This window comes from Salmo salar, chromosome ssa06 (assembly GCF_905237065.1).
Source record: "Salmo salar chromosome ssa06, Ssal_v3.1, whole genome shotgun sequence".
Classification (NCBI taxonomy): Eukaryota; Metazoa; Chordata; class Actinopteri; order Salmoniformes; family Salmonidae; genus Salmo; species Salmo salar.
In genome coordinates this window covers 67,147,049-67,165,828 of record NC_059447.1, presented here as the reverse complement: position 1 = coordinate 67,165,828, position 18,780 = coordinate 67,147,049, and the positions used below count along the sequence as shown (strand labels likewise).

General features: G+C 40.1%; 2 protein-coding genes across 6 annotated transcripts in view; both read left to right on the top strand.

Annotated features, from left to right (window-relative positions):
- Positions 1-8,268: 8,268 nt before the first annotated feature.
- On the top strand, positions 8,269-10,910 carry LOC106607886 (uncharacterized). 3 transcript variants are annotated; one of them, XM_014205353.2, is made up of 10 exons: positions 8,269-8,363; positions 8,525-8,599; positions 8,825-8,865; positions 9,477-9,615; positions 9,705-9,734; positions 9,813-9,912; positions 10,118-10,232; positions 10,348-10,409; positions 10,555-10,629; positions 10,722-10,910. In XM_014205353.2, exons 3-10 carry the CDS (start codon positions 8,829-8,831, stop codon positions 10,851-10,853), a joined length of 690 nt encoding a protein of 229 aa, XP_014060828.1. In that variant the 5' UTR covers positions 8,269-8,363; positions 8,525-8,599; positions 8,825-8,828; the 3' UTR covers positions 10,854-10,910. The 3 variants fall into 3 exon arrangements, with proteins under 3 accessions (XP_014060828.1, XP_014060830.1, XP_014060829.1); XM_014205355.2 differs by lacking the exon at positions 8,825-8,865; XM_014205354.2 differs by lacking the exon at positions 8,525-8,599 and having other exon boundaries at positions 8,292-8,363.
- Positions 10,911-11,207: 297 nt separating this feature from the next.
- LOC106607884 (protein dispatched homolog 1) overlaps positions 11,208-18,780 on the top strand; it is a 75,508-nt gene continuing 67,935 nt past the window's right edge. Inside the window, exons 1-2 of one of the 3 annotated variants that reach the window (XM_014205349.2) lie at positions 11,208-11,278; positions 16,277-16,374. The gene's annotated coding sequence lies outside the window, so the exon portion shown is untranslated. Of the gene's footprint in view, positions 11,279-11,561; positions 11,581-11,658; positions 12,219-16,276; positions 16,375-18,780 lie in introns of those variants that run through there. The other 2 variants (XM_045720895.1, XM_014205350.2) reach the window with 2 other exon arrangements.

The window sequence follows — 18,780 nt, the reverse complement described above, 5'->3', positions numbered from 1 at the left end:
GTTCCAAATAATCCATATTTATGTCCAAATACCTCTGTTTTGTTCGTGCGTACAGATCACTTATCCAAAGGCATAACGCGTGAGCGCGGAACCAGAGACGAAAAGTCAAATGTTCCATTACCGTACTTAGAAGCATGTCAAACGCTGTTTAAAATCAATCTTTATGGTATTTAACGTAAAGTTGCGATAATATTCCAACCAGACAATAGCGTATTCATTCAAGGAGAAAAAGAAGGAACAGCGTGCTCGCGTGACCGTGCATATCCAATCCCTTTGTTGCCAGGCAGACCACTCAGTAACTGAGCTCCTATACTCTGCCCAGTGACAGGAGAATGCTCATACCACTTTCTGAAGGCTTTAGACAGCCTTAGGAAGCCTTAGGAAGTGCAACATAACCCCACGGATACTGTAGTTTCGAAAGGGACTAGAAAGAAGAACTACAATTCTCAGATCCTCCACTTCCTGGTTGACTTTTTCTCAGGTTTTTGCCTGCCATATGAGTTCTGTTATACTCACGGACACCATTCAAACAGTTCTAGAAACTTCAGAGTGTTTTCTATCCAAATCTACTAATAATATGCATATTCTAGTTTCTGGGCCAGAGTAGTAACCTGTTTAAATTGGGTACGTTTTTCATCCGGCCGTGAAAATACTGCCCCCTAGCCCAGACAGGTTAATGAATTTGTAAGTACCTACAGTACCAGTCAAAAGTTTGGACACCTACTCATTCAAGGGTTTCTCTTATTTTTTTAAACTATTTTCTACATTGTAGAATAATAGTGAAGACATCAAAACTATGAAACAACACATATGGAATCATGTAGTAACCAAAAAAAGTGTTAAACAAATCAAAATATATTTTATATTCAATGTAGCCATCCTTTGCCTTGATGAAAGATTTGCACACGCTTGGCATTCTCTCAACCAGCTTCATGAGGTAGTCACCTGGAATGCATTCCAAATAACAGGTATGCCTTGTTAATTTGTGGAATTTCTTACCTTCTTAATGCATTGGAGCCAATCAGTTGTGTTGTGACAAGGTAGGGGTGGTATACAGAAAACAGTCCTATTTGGTAAAAGACCAACTCCATATGTGACCCGTTTCAGGAAACTATGCGTATGTCACAATTCACTAATTCACAGGAGAGCCGTTTGAACGCAAAGTGTTTTTTGGCAGAAATGCCTTCTCAAACATGTGAACGAATACAATTTCAAAATTACAAGCTTAGTTGGTTTAGCCACAGAAAAAAACAGCAACCTTCCTGCTAGGCATGATTGGCTGAGATAATGAGTGGGCTGGACATGCCGAGAGATGAGTTTGGATTGGTTTACCATATAACACGCTTCTGTCTATTTGAGCTGGTCAGTATGTTTTGGTAATCCTGTCTAATGCAGCTTATTTAAAAACATTTTTTTTAAATGTATTGTGTAGTAAAAATGCATAAATGTTACTCTTCACTTTCTGGAGGACCAAGTTATGTGGAATTTGAGTATGATAGCTAAGGAGATGGAGAAAACACCTGTCTCCGATTACATCTTCAAACTAAGGGCAACCAAGGCATCCGTGACAGCAGACGCATCCATCTATGATGTATACGGGTAAGCATTGTAATGTCATGAGTTGTGATGATGGTTCATTATTTAGCTAACTAGCTAGCTACATGTCTTAACAAAAGACTCCGCTATGCAAGTATCCATTTCAATAGAATGTCACTGCAGCAACTGTTGATAGACATTTGTTAGCTTCCTGCAGATTCATGCAGGGTAGTAACGTCATGAGTTATGATGTTCATTGTTTAGCTAGTTTGCTACATGTCTTAACAAAAGACTCCACTATGCAAGTAAACATTTCGGGTGAATTTGTAAATTCAGTCGGGCCATCTACTCCGATTCAGAGCACTCTCGTCTGAGTGTGCCAGAGCACAGAATAACTGATGAATTTACGAACACTCAACACCCGTTGAATATGGCCGGTGTCAGTAAACGTCGGCAGAAAAGCTAATAAAATTTTGCCAGCAGCACAGTCACTAACACTCAGGATAACATGAAAACAACCTAACCAGCTCTGCTGGGGCGAGTACAATGGTCAGAGTGGGGTGGCTACAGCCAACAAGTGCTCAGCCTGTGGGAACTCCTTCAAGACTGTTGGAAAAGCATTCCTCATGAAGCTGGTTGAGAGAATGCCAAGAGTGTGCAAAGTTGTCATCAAGGCAAAGGGTGGCTACTTTGAAGAATCTCAAATATAAAATCTATTTGGATTTGTTCAACACTTTTTTGGTTACTACATGATTCCATATGGTGTTTCATACTTTATGTATTCACTATTATTCTACAATGTAGGAAATAATAAAAATAAAGAAAACCCCTTGAATGAGTAGGTGTGTCCAAACTTTTGACTGGTACTGTATATAAACATTGGATAAATGTAGCTGTGCCATCTGAATGTCCAATTTAAAGAACCATTCCATTTTTCAGTCATAGCTTACCCTATTTCTTCGGTGTGAAATATGGAGGGGAGCATTCAACAATGTTTCTATGTCTACATTCACAAATGGAAGGCAAAACAGTTTAAGGCATCTTGGTCACAGAGTGCATTATACAGTGTATACCTAAGATATCAGAGAATCTAGGCCTACCTGTGATTGGTTGAGCCCCATCCTCAATGGAACCCATATGAACGCTTATGTTTTCTGCCACTCTTAAATAAAATTGTGTCAGTAGTAAACACATGAAAAAACACTGACATTTATGAAAGGTTGGATAAAATGAAAGTATTTAACGTGAGCAAGAAGTGCTGGTGGTGTCGGAACCTACGACTTTTAAGTAAAGAACTAACTTAACGTTAGCTAGTTAAGTTGCTCACATAATAACGTAAATGTATCATTTGCCACATACATACCTTAGCAACTTGTTCTCAAACAATTGTAATACGTTAGCTAGTAGCCATCAAAGTTGTTGTTGGTTTTGAATTTAACCGCCCTCCCTTGAGCATGCGCAGTCGGATCAAGTTCTTCAAACTGTCTGGTTTGTGTGGATACAAACGTTATACTGCGACCTCCTGGACGTCAATAAATCTTCATCCACTTTTACAACAAAAGCTGTATAAGCAAGTTTGACTCCACTTGTTATTTTAGCCCTACGTATATGAAGGTAAAATAATGTAATAAGTGTATAAGCATGTAAAGTATGATTTCCACCAGTGGCGGTCAATGCCATTTAAGATGAGGGAGGACTGTCACATTGGATGACTGTCATTCATATTCCATTCACCCAGTTCAATGTAATAGCAATAGGTTTAGGCTACAACATGATACTAACATTTTCCCTGTACCCATAATGAGGTTGCTACAACCTAGCCTATGAATGAAAGTTTACAACGTAGGTGCACACAGGTCGAGAGACACGTTTCAGGTGACAGACAGTAACGTTTGTTTATCCATGTTTGTTCACTTTACAAGTCCACTTTACTTAATGCATATCCAAGGTTGACGGGTGCTAATTCTCTGGAGAGTTCTGTGAACATCAACAGTCATGAACATGTAATTCGGAACAGCACCATCTTCCCGAATTGATAACTTTGACATAATATGAAATCTGATGGGCCCCTTAACCCCCATAAAGTCAGTCAAACATGTTGCAACTATTGACAAAAGGGAATATTAATCATGAATATAGAGAACGTTGTTCCATGTACAATAGATTGAGGAGTGTTCATTAGAAAAGTGGCGGTGGATTTCATGTGGATGATAGTCATGTATAATGATAGATGTTAGTCATTCTAGAGAATAATTTTAATTGAAATGTAGTCCACTCCAGATCAGTTAAACATTCCCATTTACAAAATACGTCTGAACAACTCCAACAACACTCACTGTTCTTGTTAATGACTATTGTCTCACATTAATCAGGACAGCCCTGATCAACAGTCACAAAGTGCTTTACAGATACTCAGCCTATAACTCCAAAGAGCAAGCAAAGCAGAAGCACAGTGACTACCTGGTTGAGCTTGATTAGCATGGGTCCGGGACAAAGTAGCATGCACAGTGAAATCAGGCCAGGGGTCCACAGCTGCAGTCGGAACTCCAGGAGGGGATACACAGAGAGAAGGGGGATTAGTGAAGGCATGCCTACAATCACTCAGGGCCCATAGGGTCAGGTCCCATCAGTCCATATCATTTGATCCATTATGATCTAAAAGGAAAAACCGATCCTAGACATGGCCATCATGGAAGGAGCCTACCCAACAAAGGCAGAGTTGTGTTTGGCAGATCTGAAGGAGGCACAACATTATTTGAATGACAATTCAGTCCACTTGACAATTCAGCAAAATTCTGGATTCTTCATGCTGATGATTTGTACAACTTAAGACATATAGCATTACAGTACAAATAGATGAAAACATAATCATATGGAAGGTAATACAGATAGGTGTTGTCAAGTAATAATGTTACTGCAGATGGCTAGCTCTGTCCATGCTTTTCCTAGAAAATGTCCATCTGATATTATAGTTGATTTTGTTCTAGCTCACCAAAGCAGGCATTTCTCCTCCTCGCTGGTCTGCAGATGCATGATCATGATGTTGTGGCTGTAACATTTAATAGACATTACACCAGAACAACTAGCTAGCTATATCAGATATACATTTTCATGAAAAGCAGCTCATAGCTAGCCAATAAAATGTATATTATTGCATTGGTTCGACATTGATATCTAGATATCTAACTAAGATAAAAGGTGAAATCTCAGATTTGATCTCTGTAACAGTTTGCTGTCATCTCATCTGGGTACTGCAACAACCCAATTGAAGCAACTGCACATCTAATCTTCTCCCCATCCCCTCTTGATTCTACAGGGAGCTAGCCTATTCTCCTCAAAACATCGCTAGCAAGCTAGTCATTTTACCCCTATCTCCATTAATAAATTACCTCGACTAACCTGTACCCCCGTACATTGACTCGATACCGGTACCCCCTGTATATAGCCTCGTTATTGTTATTTTATTGTGTTCCTTTTTACATTAGTTTATTTAGTAAATATTTTCTTAATTATATTTCTTGAACGGTTAAGGGCTCGTAAGTGAACATTTCATGGTAAGGTTGTATTCGGCGGATGTGACAAATAACATTTTATTTTGGTTTGAGCTAACGTTAGTCAACTTCAGCAGAGATCTCATCTTGCTAACAAGAAAAGCCAACCAACTACACACCAAATATTAGGTCTGACCCCATTTAGTCAACTGGTAGATTGTTTGGTTGATATGCTGTTGGTCGAGTGAGATTTTTTTTGTCAAGCAGTTGCTCGGCTGGTTGTTGTCTTTGATGATCTTTTTGGCCTTCCTGTGACATCGGGTGCTGTAGGTGTCCTGGAGGGCAGGTAGTTTGCCCCCGGTGATGCCTTTGGCAGACCGCACCACCCTCTGGAGAGCTCTGTGGTTGCGGGCAGTGCAGTTGCCGTACCAGGCGGTGATACAGCCCGACGGCATGCTCTCAACTGTGCATCTCTAAAAGTTTGTGAGGGTTTTTGGGGCCAAGACAGATTTCTTCCACCAAAACTCACGGACCAGGCAAGGAGGGCATTAATCAGAGAGGCAACAAAGAGACCAAAGATAACCCTGAAGGAGCTGCAAAGCTCCACAGCGGAGATTGGAGTATCTGTCCATATGACCACTTTAAGCCATACACAACACAGAGCAGGGCTTTATGGAAGAGTGGCCAGAAAAAGCCATTGCTTAACTTAAGGATCGGTGTCCCGCTAGCGGGACAACTTCCTGTGAAACTGGAGGGAGCGCAATTCAAATAAATAATCATAAATATTATGGATTTTAAACATTTAGGGACATAAGTGTCTTATATTGGCTGAAAGCTTAAATTCTTATTAATCTAACTGCACTGTCCAATTTACTGTAGCTATTACAGCAAAAACATGCCATGCGATTGTTTGAGGACGGCGCCCCACATCAAAATATTTTTCCACCGGCATAGGTTTCATACATTCACACATAACGATTAAATATTCACTTACTTTTTGAAAATCTTCCTCTGATTTGTCATCCAAAGGGTCCCAACTATAACACGTACTGTCGTTTTGTTAGATAAAATCTTTCTTTATATCCCAAAAAGTCTGTTTAGTTTGCGCCATCGACTTGAGTAATCCACTTGTTCAACTTGCAGAGAAAGGAATCCAAAAATCTACCCGTAAGCTTTCTTTCAACAAGTCAAAATATGTTTCTATTTACTCCTCAGATACCCTAAAATGTAATCAAACTATAATATTTATTTCAGAATATGTTCAATAGGAAACCGATTTTAGCAGGTGCGTAATGTCTTCATGGACCACGCAAACATGAATTTTCAAGACAGTGTCCTTCTACTAAAACTGCTATTTCTTATTCCTTTTTTAAGTTACAAGCCTGAAACCTTGAGTATAGACTGCTGACCCCCTGTGGAAGCCATATGAATTGCATCCAGGGAGCTAATTTTCAATATGACTTGTCTCTTGCATTTCTAAGAGGATGGTCTCTCAACAAAAAAAAAAACATTTCCGGTTGGTTTTTCTTTGGATTTTCTACTACCATATCTATTGTGTTATATTCTCCTAAAATATTTTAAAATTTCGACAAACTTCAAAGTGTTTTCTTCCCAATGGTACCAATTATATGCATATCCTGGCTTCAGGGCCTGAGCTACAGGCAGTTTACTTTGGGCACGTTATTCAGGCAGAAAGTGGAGAAAAAAGGGGCCTAGCCCTAAGAAGATTTATTAAAGAAAAAAATAAGCAAACACGTTTGGTGTTCGCCAAAAGGCATGTGGGAGACTCCCCAAACATATGGAAGAAGGTACTCTGGTCAGATGAGACAAATATTTTGCTTTTTGGCCATCAAGGAAAATGCTATGTCTGGCACAAACCCAACACCTCTCATCACCCCGAGAACACCATCCCCACAGTGAAGCATGGTGGTGGCAGCATCATGCTGTGGGGTGTTTTTCATCGGCAGGCACAGGGAAACTGGTCAGAATAGAAGTAATGATGGATGGTGCTAAATACAGGGACATTCTTGAGGGAAATTTGATTTATGTATTTTTTTTAACCTCTTCATATAGTGGTTGGCAGGATAATATTTATGAATAATTTAAAACAAACTTCATTAATTTTGTTAATAAGTAGGTACACTAGCTGGAAACGGCAGATTTTTTTTTAATGGAATATCTACATAGGCGTACAGAGGCCCATTATCAGCAACCATCACTCCTGTGTTCCAATGGCACCTTGTGTTAGCTAATCCAAGTTTATCATTTTAAAAGGCCAATTGATCATTAGAAAACCCTTTTGCAATTATGTTAGCACAGCTGAAAACTGTTGTCCTGATTTAAAGAAGCAATAAACCTTCTATAGACTAGTTGAGTATCTGGAGCATCAGCATTTGTGGGTTTGATTACAGGCTCAAAATGGCCAGAAACAAACACCTTTCTTCTGAAATTCGTCAGTCTATTCTTGTTCTGGGAAATGAAGGCTATTCCATGTGAGAAATTGCCAAGAAACTGAAGATCTTGTACAACGCTGTGTACTTCTCCCTTCTCAGAACTGCGCAAACTGTCTCTAATCAGAATAGAAAGAGGAGTGTGAGGCCCCAGTGCACAACTGAGCAAGAGCACAAGTACATTAGTGTCTAGTTTGAGAAACAGATGCCTCACAAGTCCTCAACTGGAAGCTTCATTAAATAGTACTCGCAAAACACCAGTCTCAACGTGAAGAGGCGACTCCGGAATGCTCGCCTTCGAGGTAGAGTTCCTCTGTCCAGTGTCTGTGTTCTTTTGCCATCTTAATCTTTTATTTTTATTGGCCAGTCTGAGATATGGCTTTTTCTTTGCAACTCTGCCTAGAAGGCCAGCATCCCGGAGAAGCCCCTTCACTGTTGACTTTGAGGCTGGTGTTTTGTGGGTACTATTTAATGAAGCTGCCAGTTGAGGTGTCTGTTTCTCAAACTAGACAATATTGCTCAGTTGTGCACCGGGGCCTCCCACTCTTTCTATTCTGGTTAGAGCCAGTTTTCACTGTTCTGTGAAGGGAGTAGTACACAGTGTTGTACGTTATCTTCAGTTTCACACAATCTTTGACAGCCATGAGCTCACATTTATTCATGTTAAGACATGGACCAGCTGCTTTGGAAAAGTAAATCACAAATCACTTCGCATTGAAGCAGTGCGTCCCCTGTCGGAATCACTGATGTAAAAAAAAAAAAAAAGAAAGGCCCCTACGTAATTTCCTGTGTTGATATAACGTGATACGGAAGTGACGTGACCAACATTTTCAAATTGTCTGGCGCGTTCATTGAGCTAGCTGTAACAGAACGGGCGCTTTCTAAAGTAAGTTTTTCTGTTATCATTGAGTACAATATACGGGAAGAAAGCTGATTAGTGTAGTAATAAAACAAAGCTATGTCAGAATATTACCCATTCAGTGTTTTATTCTGTGGGTGTGGAGGTGTAAATTTGAGTTAAATAGCTACGTCTTTCCCTCCTGACAGTTCTGGAGCTGGGATAACGTCACTCTTTTCACACCACTTCGATACAGCTACAACCGGAAAGGATTTTCATAGCAGGTAAGGAGAACATTTTCGCTAAACCTTTTCCAAACCTTAACCTATTTCTCCTAACTTTCTACGTGAATTATCCTAACCTGTTACGAAAGTCACTTCCGGTCGTAACTGTATTGAAGTGGCGTGAATTTATATTTGAGTTCATAGCCAGTCACTAGCCAGCTGTTGGCTTGTTGTGTAATTTGGATATATTTATTGCTAAAAGTTACCATTTTCGTTGCAACACAGTTTGATGGCATCGAAAATTCCTAGATGCGGACAGAATACGTGTAAGTTATTTTCCCTTCAGTTTCTACATTCACACAACTCGCCTCCACCGCAAGCCTCCGGGATTACAGTGTTTTCGGTGTTTGTCTTGTCATTCAACAAAAAATGCAACTAGTAAGCATATTGGTTCATAGCCTGGAAACCCGATATTGAATTCTAGGTCGGGCAGAAATAAGCCTTTGGCTCAGGACAATTCCCCTCACAAACCTCCACAAGCCAGAATATTGACTAAAATTATATTTTAACTTTACCGGTTGTCCGTGCAGTTTGTCCTTTTGCAGATAGAATGTGAGGCATATCCACATGAAAGTATAATTACTTTTTCCCCAATACTCTGGTAGTACATTCAGATTTCTATAACCTGCAGCCCGCGCATAAAAAACGTTCATGTTGTGCACGTGTTTACACGGTTAAGTTGAATTTAATTATGCTTTCCTGTGGATGTGTCTCCCATTCCTACTTTCAAAAGTACCAATCGCAAGTACTGGGAAATTAAAACTTTCCTGATCAAAATGCTAGTTTATGGCTCACGTTGAATACAATGAAATTCAACATCTGTCTCCAGGCTACTTGGCTAATTTTAATTTCGCATTTTGTTCTTTACCTATATCAGGTGTGCGACCTACTGGCAGTGCTGCAGAAATGAAGAGGGCGGCCAATAAATACGTTTTCAAAGAGACTGCTGTACCGTCAGACTTCAATTTCTTTCCAAAAACTGCTACTTTCAAGCCTCTCAGTGAGAATGTACCAAGGTGACTAACTTTCAATTTACAATGGGAAGATAGCCTTTGTTAAGACTATGTATAGGCAAGATGTTATCTACCTTCTCTTTTCTTTCCAGAAAGAATGTTGTAGCCAAAGTGCATAAAGGGTAAGATACTCTTTTATAAGTTGGGAGAAATACATTTGACAATTACATTCTCATAGCATTCAGTCTTTGTTTTAATAGACCTTCCACCAGATATGGGCAGCAGTCAGAACTCAAGAGCCATAATCAACTTTTACTGGAAGCCAATGAAGAACTGCAGAAAAACCTTACAGAAACACAGGCAAGTTCGTTAAAGGGATGATTCACTATGTTCCAAATGTAGGCTATATGTGAACAAAATGCACTAGGGTTTTTCAATGGGCTATTGAATGGAATGTCTTAGGAAGGAGAATAGTCACTGTTCTCTGTTTGGTTCAGGGCTGTATTGTGCACTTTCACTGTAGTCTGTTATTTTGTAAACAACACAAGCCTTTTTAATTTTGCAGCAAAAAGTTGCCCAGCTGGAGCAACAATACAGTGACCTCCAAGGAACCAATGCAGACATCCAGAAACAACTGAAGGACTGCCATGTGCTACTAGTTGCTGGAAATATTGATCCAGGTAATCATTAGATGACAGGAATTGGTTCACCCTTACAGGTTCAGAGTGTTTATTTGGACAGTTTGGTGAGCTTTCTAAAGATTGCTTTAACCTTTCTTCTGACTTTATTCCTCAGTTTTGGGAGAGAAAATTGGAAAAACTGCACAGCAAAATGAGGATCGACAAAGAGAGGTGGTGGTAAGGTCTTGTTTTTTCAGCCATATTGTTGAACTTCAGTCTGATTACTTGGACTCAAATGTTACTCAGGTCCTTGTTTGCAGGAATCTGGCTTTGTAATTGTGTTTAGTGGTTTCTTTCAAATGGATCTCTCCCAACAATGCAGAACGTATCCCAAGATCTGTTACGTGAACTGCGGACATTTGGTGACATGGCAACAGAACAAAGTGCACAACTAACAGTAAGTTCCATATGTTTGATTGAAATTAAAGCAGAATTGCCAGTAATCCTGTATGCCAGTCTGTCTAGAGCTGGTTTGCAATTAATTTCCAGGACGTTCAAAAGACCATGAAGGCTCTCACTGATTCTCGGGAGCGTCTGGTGCAGGAGAGGGAGAATTTCTCCTTGGAAGTTGAAGAAATGGAAAAGGCTCTTGAGGAAGCAGAGCAGCTCTTATTGGAGTAGATATTGTATGTGTCTTTGATTTTAATGTAAATGTAATAAACATTGTCTTTCAACTAACTTTGATAAGTAATTTTGATCATTACTACTTGCAAAAGTTGTTTTCACTTAGTCATTTTATTCATCTAGAAGACTGCACATTTTAAAAGCGATTAAACTGTCAGTGTTATTTTGCTTGACTTTTTTATTTTTATTGATTTCGTTCTTGTATATTAAACTTTTCAATGTATCCCATGGTAATTCAGGGCCGTTTCTTGTAAAGGGGAAAAAAGAAGCGATTTCTTAAAGTCCAAGTTTTTGCACAACTTTTATTTTGAAATTCGTTAAACGAAAGCTGCCTACCGGAAGTTAGACGCAAGTCTGCACACACTGCTCGCAGATTGACTACACTAACCCAAGAACCCTTTTTTTTGTCGGGATAGACTGAAGTAAGAAACCATAGCTACATGCGTTCTTTTGTATCTTTAAATATCTGTGTTGAATGACTGCATAGCTGGTAATTTACTGTCTTGAACTAGATTACCTTGCTAGCCTAGATTGCCATTGGGCATTTCTAGCTATCTGTAGTTAATGTAATGTAGGTGTCCTGGATTGATGGCAGTCAGGGCACAATTATGGTGCATTCGACAGAGCGTACTGCCCTGTAGGGTCTTGCGGCCGGTGGAGTTGCCATGACGCAACCTAACAGATGCTGGTTAACTACCTACCAGGGATGTGTTATGTTAGGGAGGTAGGCAAGAATGCACTTCTATCTTGGTTATTCCTATGCGGTGCCATTCCGACAACATAAAACAAAAAAGATTCTTTCAAAGGACAATTGACTTTCAAAAAAACGTATTCGTAAAGCTCAGGCATTTAAACAGGGTGGAACCTAACAGGGACATTTTGAGCCTAAATTAGATATAAATGTGAGTGCGCAAGATTTAGCTAGCATAATGGTGAACACTTGAACAGGATTAATTTATCGAACAACATTTAAAAAAAAATAAGTAGCCTAACTGGGTGGACATTTGAGCGGGACATGGACTAACAGGTGACAAATGGATACAACTGTGTTTTATAATTATTTAGCTTTGCGCCATAGTTTTCCCAACAAAGAAATTATGACACTTCCTGAATGTGGTGTCATTGTAGGAAGGGGTTTTCTTAAATGGAGAACTACTACAAACTAACAGGGTGCAAAGTCATATCGGGGACATACAGAAAATCTTGAAATAATACAATTTGTATTGATAATACTAACTATAAAAGAGATTTTAAACATTTATTGGCTTCTATTTCTTGTGGCACTTGATTAAATAGCACCTGGAGAACCGCCTACATCCACTGAGACATGGGTTTAAATTGAGATCCATATTTGGTGTTAAGGTAAGGACAGTTGACCTTATTTAAAGCATTTTGTAATCCACATTTTACACCAAATAACAACTGATATTCCATTGGGACAGAAAAGGCACTGCCTAGTAGGAATGACCCAGTTATCTAAGCCAGGGTAAAATTGTAGAGGCAAAGATAACTAGCTAGTTAACCCTTTTCGTCTGTGGTAGAGGGAATCTTTACTTTAATGAATTTAGTTTGTTATATAAGTCGAGGCCACCATCCAAATGCAACTTTGCCTATATTGTGTGGCTAGCATTGCTATCTTAGTTTGCTTCCTAGCTATCCACTTTGTCATGGGTAAAATGGCTATAGCCTATTGCATTTGCCAGTCTCCAAATGTAGACTTGGCTAAGCTAGAAATGTCAGACATGCCAGTAAATCATTTGTGGATGAGACTGATGTGCCAATGCCTATTTTGTAAAATTATATGCTGGTTTTTGGCAGGAATACATGCTATGGAAATGCCATATAATCACTTACCCAGTTTATAGCCTATGCCAATGTCAAACTTTTTCAGTTGTATGTGTTCTCTTAAATGTCTTCAATGGGTTTTTCATTTGCAGTGCATTCGGAAAGTACTCATGCCCCTTCACTTTTTCCACATTATCTTACGTTACAGCCTTATTCCAAATTTATAAAAATTTATGTTTTTCCTCATCAATCTATACACAATACCCCATAATGACAAAGCAAAAACAGGTTTCTATTCTCTCAATTATTGCAAATAAAAAAAACATATCTTATTTCCGTGAGTATTCAGACTCTTTGCGATGAGACTCAAAATTGAGCTCCGGTGCATCCTATTTCCATTTATCATCCTTGAGATGTTTCTACAACTTGATTGGAGTCCACCTGAGGTAAATTCAATTTATTGAACATGATTTGTAAGGGCACACACCTGTCTAAATAAGCTCCCACAGTTGACAGTACATGTCAGAGCAAAACCAAACCATGAGGTTGAAGGAATTGTCCGTAGAGGGCTGAGATAGGATTGTGTCAAGGCACAGGTCTGGGGAAGGGGGACCTTCAATGCTGCAGAAATGGTTTGATACCAAGAACACAGTGGCCTCCATCATTCTTAAATGGAAGAAGTTTGGAACCAACAAGACTCTTTCTAGAGCTGGCCAAACTGAGCAATTGTGGGGGAAAAGCCAGGGAGGTGACAAATAACCCAATGGTCACTGACAGAGTTCCTCTGTGGAGATGGGACAACCATCTCTGCAGCACTCCACCAATCAGGCCTTTTATGGTAGAGTGGCCAGACTGAAGCCACTCCTCAGTAAAAGGCAAAACGGCCTGCTTGGAGTTTGCCAAAAGGCACCTAAACACTCTCAGATCATAAGAAACAAGGTTCTCTGGTCTGATGAAACCAAGTGGGAAATCTTTGGCATGAATGTCAAGCTTCACATCTGGAAGAAACCTGGCACCATTCTTACGGTGAAGCATGGTGGTGGCAGCTTCATGCTGTGGGTATGTTTTTCAACAGCAGGTACTGGGAGACTAGTCAGGATCAAGGGAAAGATGAATGGAGCAAAGTACAGAGATCCTTGATGAAAACCTGCTCCAGAGCGCTCAGGACCTCAGACTGGGGTGACGTTTCACCTTCCAACAGGACAATGACCCAAAGCAAACAGCCAAGACAACGGAGGAGTGGCTTCGGGACAAGTTTCTGAATGGCCCACCCAGAGCCGGGCTTGAACCCTATCAAACATCCCTGGAGAGACCTGAAAATAGCTGTCCAGTGGCGCTCCCCATCCAACCTTACAGAGCTTGAGAGGATCTGCAGAGAAGAATGTGAGAAACTTCCCAAATACAGTTGTTCCAAGTTTGTAGCGTCATACCCAAGAAGACTCGAGGCTGTAATCGCTGCCAAAGAGGCTTCAACAAAGTACTGAGCAAATGGTCTGAATATTTATTAAAATAATTCTGTATGTTTTTGGTGTGTGGGGGGGACAATTTAATTCATTTTAGAATAAGTCTGTAATGTAACAAAATGTGGAAAGTCAAGGGCTCTGAATAATTTCCAAATGCACTGTATCCCTTTGAACCTGCTCTTTTCACATTATCATAAAGCAGTGACATCCCTTTCTCTCTACAGCCATTTGTTTTTAACAGCTGCATGTAGGGTCTGAAAGGGGAAGAAGTTTTAATATCCATTCACCCGCTAACTTGGCTTGAAGTCATTATTCTTGTTCCCTGTTGGTTTCCTACATTCCTCATACATTGTCCATTGCTTCCAATTCTTTATCAATACAAACGTTTGAAGAGAGCGCTAATTTTCACGACATCTCTGACGCACCACCCAATGCCTCCAAAATGACCTTGTTTGGCCCTAATGAGAGGGAGAGAAGGAAGGGTGAAACTTGATTTAATGTAATGCTGCCTCATCCTGCTTTCTGACAACATAAATCACACAAGAATGGCTCTGGCTGTGAGGGTCAGCTCTGGTATGTCTATTAGTTATATGTTGCTGTGCTAGTAGAAAACACAGCTTGGCCATTCTAATTGTGGGGCACAGTTAGTTGGGTGCCCCACACTAGTTTGTTGGTGGAAGTGTTTCTATTATTAATCCAGTTCTCATGCCTACTTTACATCATATGAATGTGACCAACAGCTCCCTAGCTAAGAGGGTTTGCTGTTCTGTGTGGGGAAATAAGGCCTAATGGTTGAGAGTTTGGATCAGAGAAAAAAAGTAATGAAGCATAATTATCACACAACACATCTTTTTCCGAGCTCTTTCCCAAATATGACTAGGGATGGGAATTGCCAGAGGCCTCATGATACGATATTACCACGATACTATGGTGTTTATACGATATCTATTGCTATTTGATGTTCCAAACATATTGCTCTCTATATATCAGCTGCTGAGAGACAAGAAAGAGCCATGAGAGAAATTAGTTTTAATCAGTCATAGATGTAAAGTGCTGAAAACTAGTTGGCTAACTGGAAGAACTAACTAGAGGACAAGCTATGAAGGAAAAATACTTGGTGCAAAAATAATATTCCGATATGTAACTGTATCAATGTTATCCCCATCACAAAATAATCTCCAGGTACAAGATGCTCTTCAATAACATTGAAACTGGGTTTCTATTTTGGGCAACATCTTTGTTAGGCTAAACTCATGTGTATGAATACGAATCTAACTTTGTAAAGAACCAGTGAGAAGGAACACATGTTTTTGTTGATGCAGACATTGAGACATGAGCCTTTCTCTATGGCCTCTTTCCCCTTAGGGCCTAGGGTAGAGGAATGGTTCTAGTACAGCCATGTGGCTTCTCCTCGCTCCCCACATCATTAAAAGAGAATCCCTGAGTCTGAGGCCCAGGAAGCCCCAGTCAGTCTGTTTGCCCATGCACAGACGCCTCAGGATTTACTATGGGAGTAAATTATACAGTCTTTCTCCTGGGGTTGCACACTATCCAGTTCCCGACACTGTTGGTGGATGACCCCATTTTTCACCCCCTCTAGATAAAGATGTTAGGATGAGAATGGCCAGCCTATTTCATCACAGACCGATAGTTGAGAAAACAGAATGGGGTAGGCCTAAATTTAGATCCTGCTCTCTGAACATAATTCTGAAAACTGGGTCTTTGGGCATGGGTAGGCTTACTTTTGTCTCCACTTCAGTCTCTGAAAGAGCTGGAAAGGAAACAACCAGCATCAGCTGAGAAACAAAACGAGTGGATTCTGCATGCAACTCAATGGATGAAGTGGTTTAGTTTCTTAAATGGCCAACATTGAATTCTTATATACATCTAATGTGAAACGGTAGTGATAATGGTTGCAATGCTTTACATAAAGTGTTGTTTTTGCAGTTGAACTTAGGCTATATCAGCTTAAATATGTGTCTTAAGAGGAATGCTGATCCCTTCTTTTCTTCTAGAGATGTTCCCTTATTTTCTCATGTCACTGAAATATGTATTGTACAGTATTTTTGTTATATAGCCTAGCCTTCCAACCAAGGTTGGAGTGCTCCACAGAGAATCCCAGAATACTCCACTGATTAGAACTCTACTTTGTCAATGTCATGTTTTTATCAGGGATTCAGGAAGCCAGTGGACTGAGATCATATGCTGTCAGAACTGGAGGCCAGAGCCCGGAGATTAGGCTACATTCTGACATGGTCTGAGAATTCCCAGTAAGTACCTTTTAATAAGTTAGACACTCCCCCTTGCATGTTTCACATTAATGCACACAAGCCAGTCATGACCTAATAGAGGTCCTAAGGTAGGCTTAGACTTCACAACATTGTTTTATTGTTTAGCGTAATGGAGTATGTTTGTATTTTACTCCTGAAAATGTCATGAATGTTGAATGTTTCATTCAAAATGATAGACTTCTGGAATGGTCTCAGATGATAGAATCCACACAGAATTGAGCAGTTTTCAACAATTCCCACAAGGGGGTGCTCAAATGCTAACTAAACAAAAGAGAGTGAGTGTGTAAGAAGCTATGGTAGAAGGAAAAACACTGCTATGATTTCATATTTCTGGTTGGGGGGAGAATAAATAATTTGCCAAGCTTTGCCAATATTTTTGGCAATTGCATCCTCAACCAATGCATTTGTATTTTTCTTACTTGTTCTTTATGAACATCAAGTTAACTGAACAAACAAAATAAAAATGCGGATAGAAAAACAGATGTGTTCAGCCCTGAGTATTTTATGGAGAAAGGGACAAAAAAAAATGTATCTGCAAAAGGCATAAACTCAGAGATATACTCATGACTGGCTGTAGGGACTGTGAGGGACTTAAGTGAGAGGAGGGGAGCCCATCCTGGCTGGTGGATAGGATAGGGGGGTTAAAGTTTTCCAGACTCAGATACTGGAGGTGGTCCTCAGGGAACTGTGACCTGTTTACTGCCCCAGGCCTTAAAATGCTGCATCCAGGCCACTGAGGCCTGAGTGTCCAGGTGCTATGAAGAAAATGTGCAAATGATGAAGTATGTCAAAGGATAGCTTGTTTTTTTATATGTTGGAAGATGGATTGTGTCTTATTGTGGAATGTCAAACATTAAAATGCCTGTAGTATAATCAATGAATGCATGTTTCAATTATCAGAGGGGGAGTAAATCACCACCAGAGCCACTTATTCTGAAGATTTGTAAGACCAAAAGTTTTGTTTTGAATCTGCTTATCTATTTAATCCGTCAATAGATGTTTTATGAATAACTAATATATCCCGGTGAAACGCTTATGGTTAAATTGAGCAGTTCAGGGCTTTGGAATGGCTCATCCTCATAAAAGACAACTGCAGCTTTGTTGACTGCTGTGTGGACTGTGGCCTTGACTGTAAATTCCTCTTGAGTTTAGCATGCTTGGCCAGCTCCAGCTCAGAATACATATAGACTGTTACTGTTCCTCTGTCTGGACTATCTGAGTGCTGTCCTCTCCTATAGGAGGAGCATCTCGGAATGGTCTCTTTCCAAACCCTGTTCCACCCCTGCCATCCTCGGACAACTGGGATGGACACCTGCTGATGGCCTCATTTTTTTACTGCTGTGTGAATATGCCCCAGTGGCGATCTGGAGCTATCAGCATTCTCAGGAACCTGTCTGCTGAATGTGCTCTTACTGTAATTTGAAATATAAGAAAAGGCTCTGGTGGGTGTCTGTCATTTTCAGTAGGCATCCCATTGAAGTTTAACTTCATTTGTCTAGTTTTGACATCTTCCATCTAGTGGTGACATGGGTAAAACGGACTGGTTGGTTCCACTAAAGGCTTGACTACACTCTTACCGTCTATAACTCATCATTGGCTCTTTCATTTAGATGAGAGAGAGACAGGCGAATCTAACCCCTGCTCCCACTTGAGTCATACACATTGCCTTCTTTAATCTCCCTGTAGAGACGTCAAACTGAAACAGGGCTTGGATTAACCACTTTGTCATTGCCAGGCCCAATGCTGTTGAAGTAAAAGTCATAGTGTAATGTAGAGTTCAGTATTTTGTGTAGTAGAACTGATTGGAATAACTACTGAAATATCCCTTGGTTATTGGAAATATCAAGAATGAGTAAGATTGCATGACTTCATCTGTCAGATGGGACTGAGATTGGAGTAGTTCAGTTGTATATAGGCCTTAGTCAAGTCGTCCTGAAGTTCCCCTGTAAGTTCATGACCCTTCAACTTCAAGCCAGTGGCTCTGGAGGCAAAGCCTACTCTTAGTGATACTTTGACCTCAGCAAAGTAGCTATTGACTGCATGACAAATACATACAAAGTAAGTTGAACGGAAGTCTTAAGTCTGAGTCATTTCACCATTCTTTGTAGAGGCTCTTGTCCTGTGATTAAATACAGGTTTGAAGGTAGTGGAACTGGATTGATACATTTTATATCTGATAGTATTATATTCAACTGCCACTCTTTATAGCTGTTTTCCTCTCCTGTCCTAAATGTGGAAGAATTCCAAAGTCCCTTTAACTGCTTTCACATCGACTTGTCTTTAACCTTTCGTTACAGTTTAATGAATTCCTCCATCAAATCTTGTCTGAAGTTTACGACATTCATTTCTACACACTGTCCTCATTACTGACAGAGAGAGCACCAT

Bases quoted from the DNA above. Each gene is read 5' to 3' on its own strand.
- LOC106607886 (XM_014205353.2), top strand. From the start codon at position 8,829: ATGGCATCGAAAATTCCTAGATGCGGACAGAATACGT. The intron at 10,233-10,347 runs GTAATCATTAGA...TTTATTCCTCAG, and splicing joins TGCTGGAAATATTGATCCAG to TTTTGGGAGAGAAAATTGGA. The intron at 10,630-10,721 runs GTAAGTTCCATA...ATTAATTTCCAG, and splicing joins AACAAAGTGCACAACTAACA to GACGTTCAAAAGACCATGAA.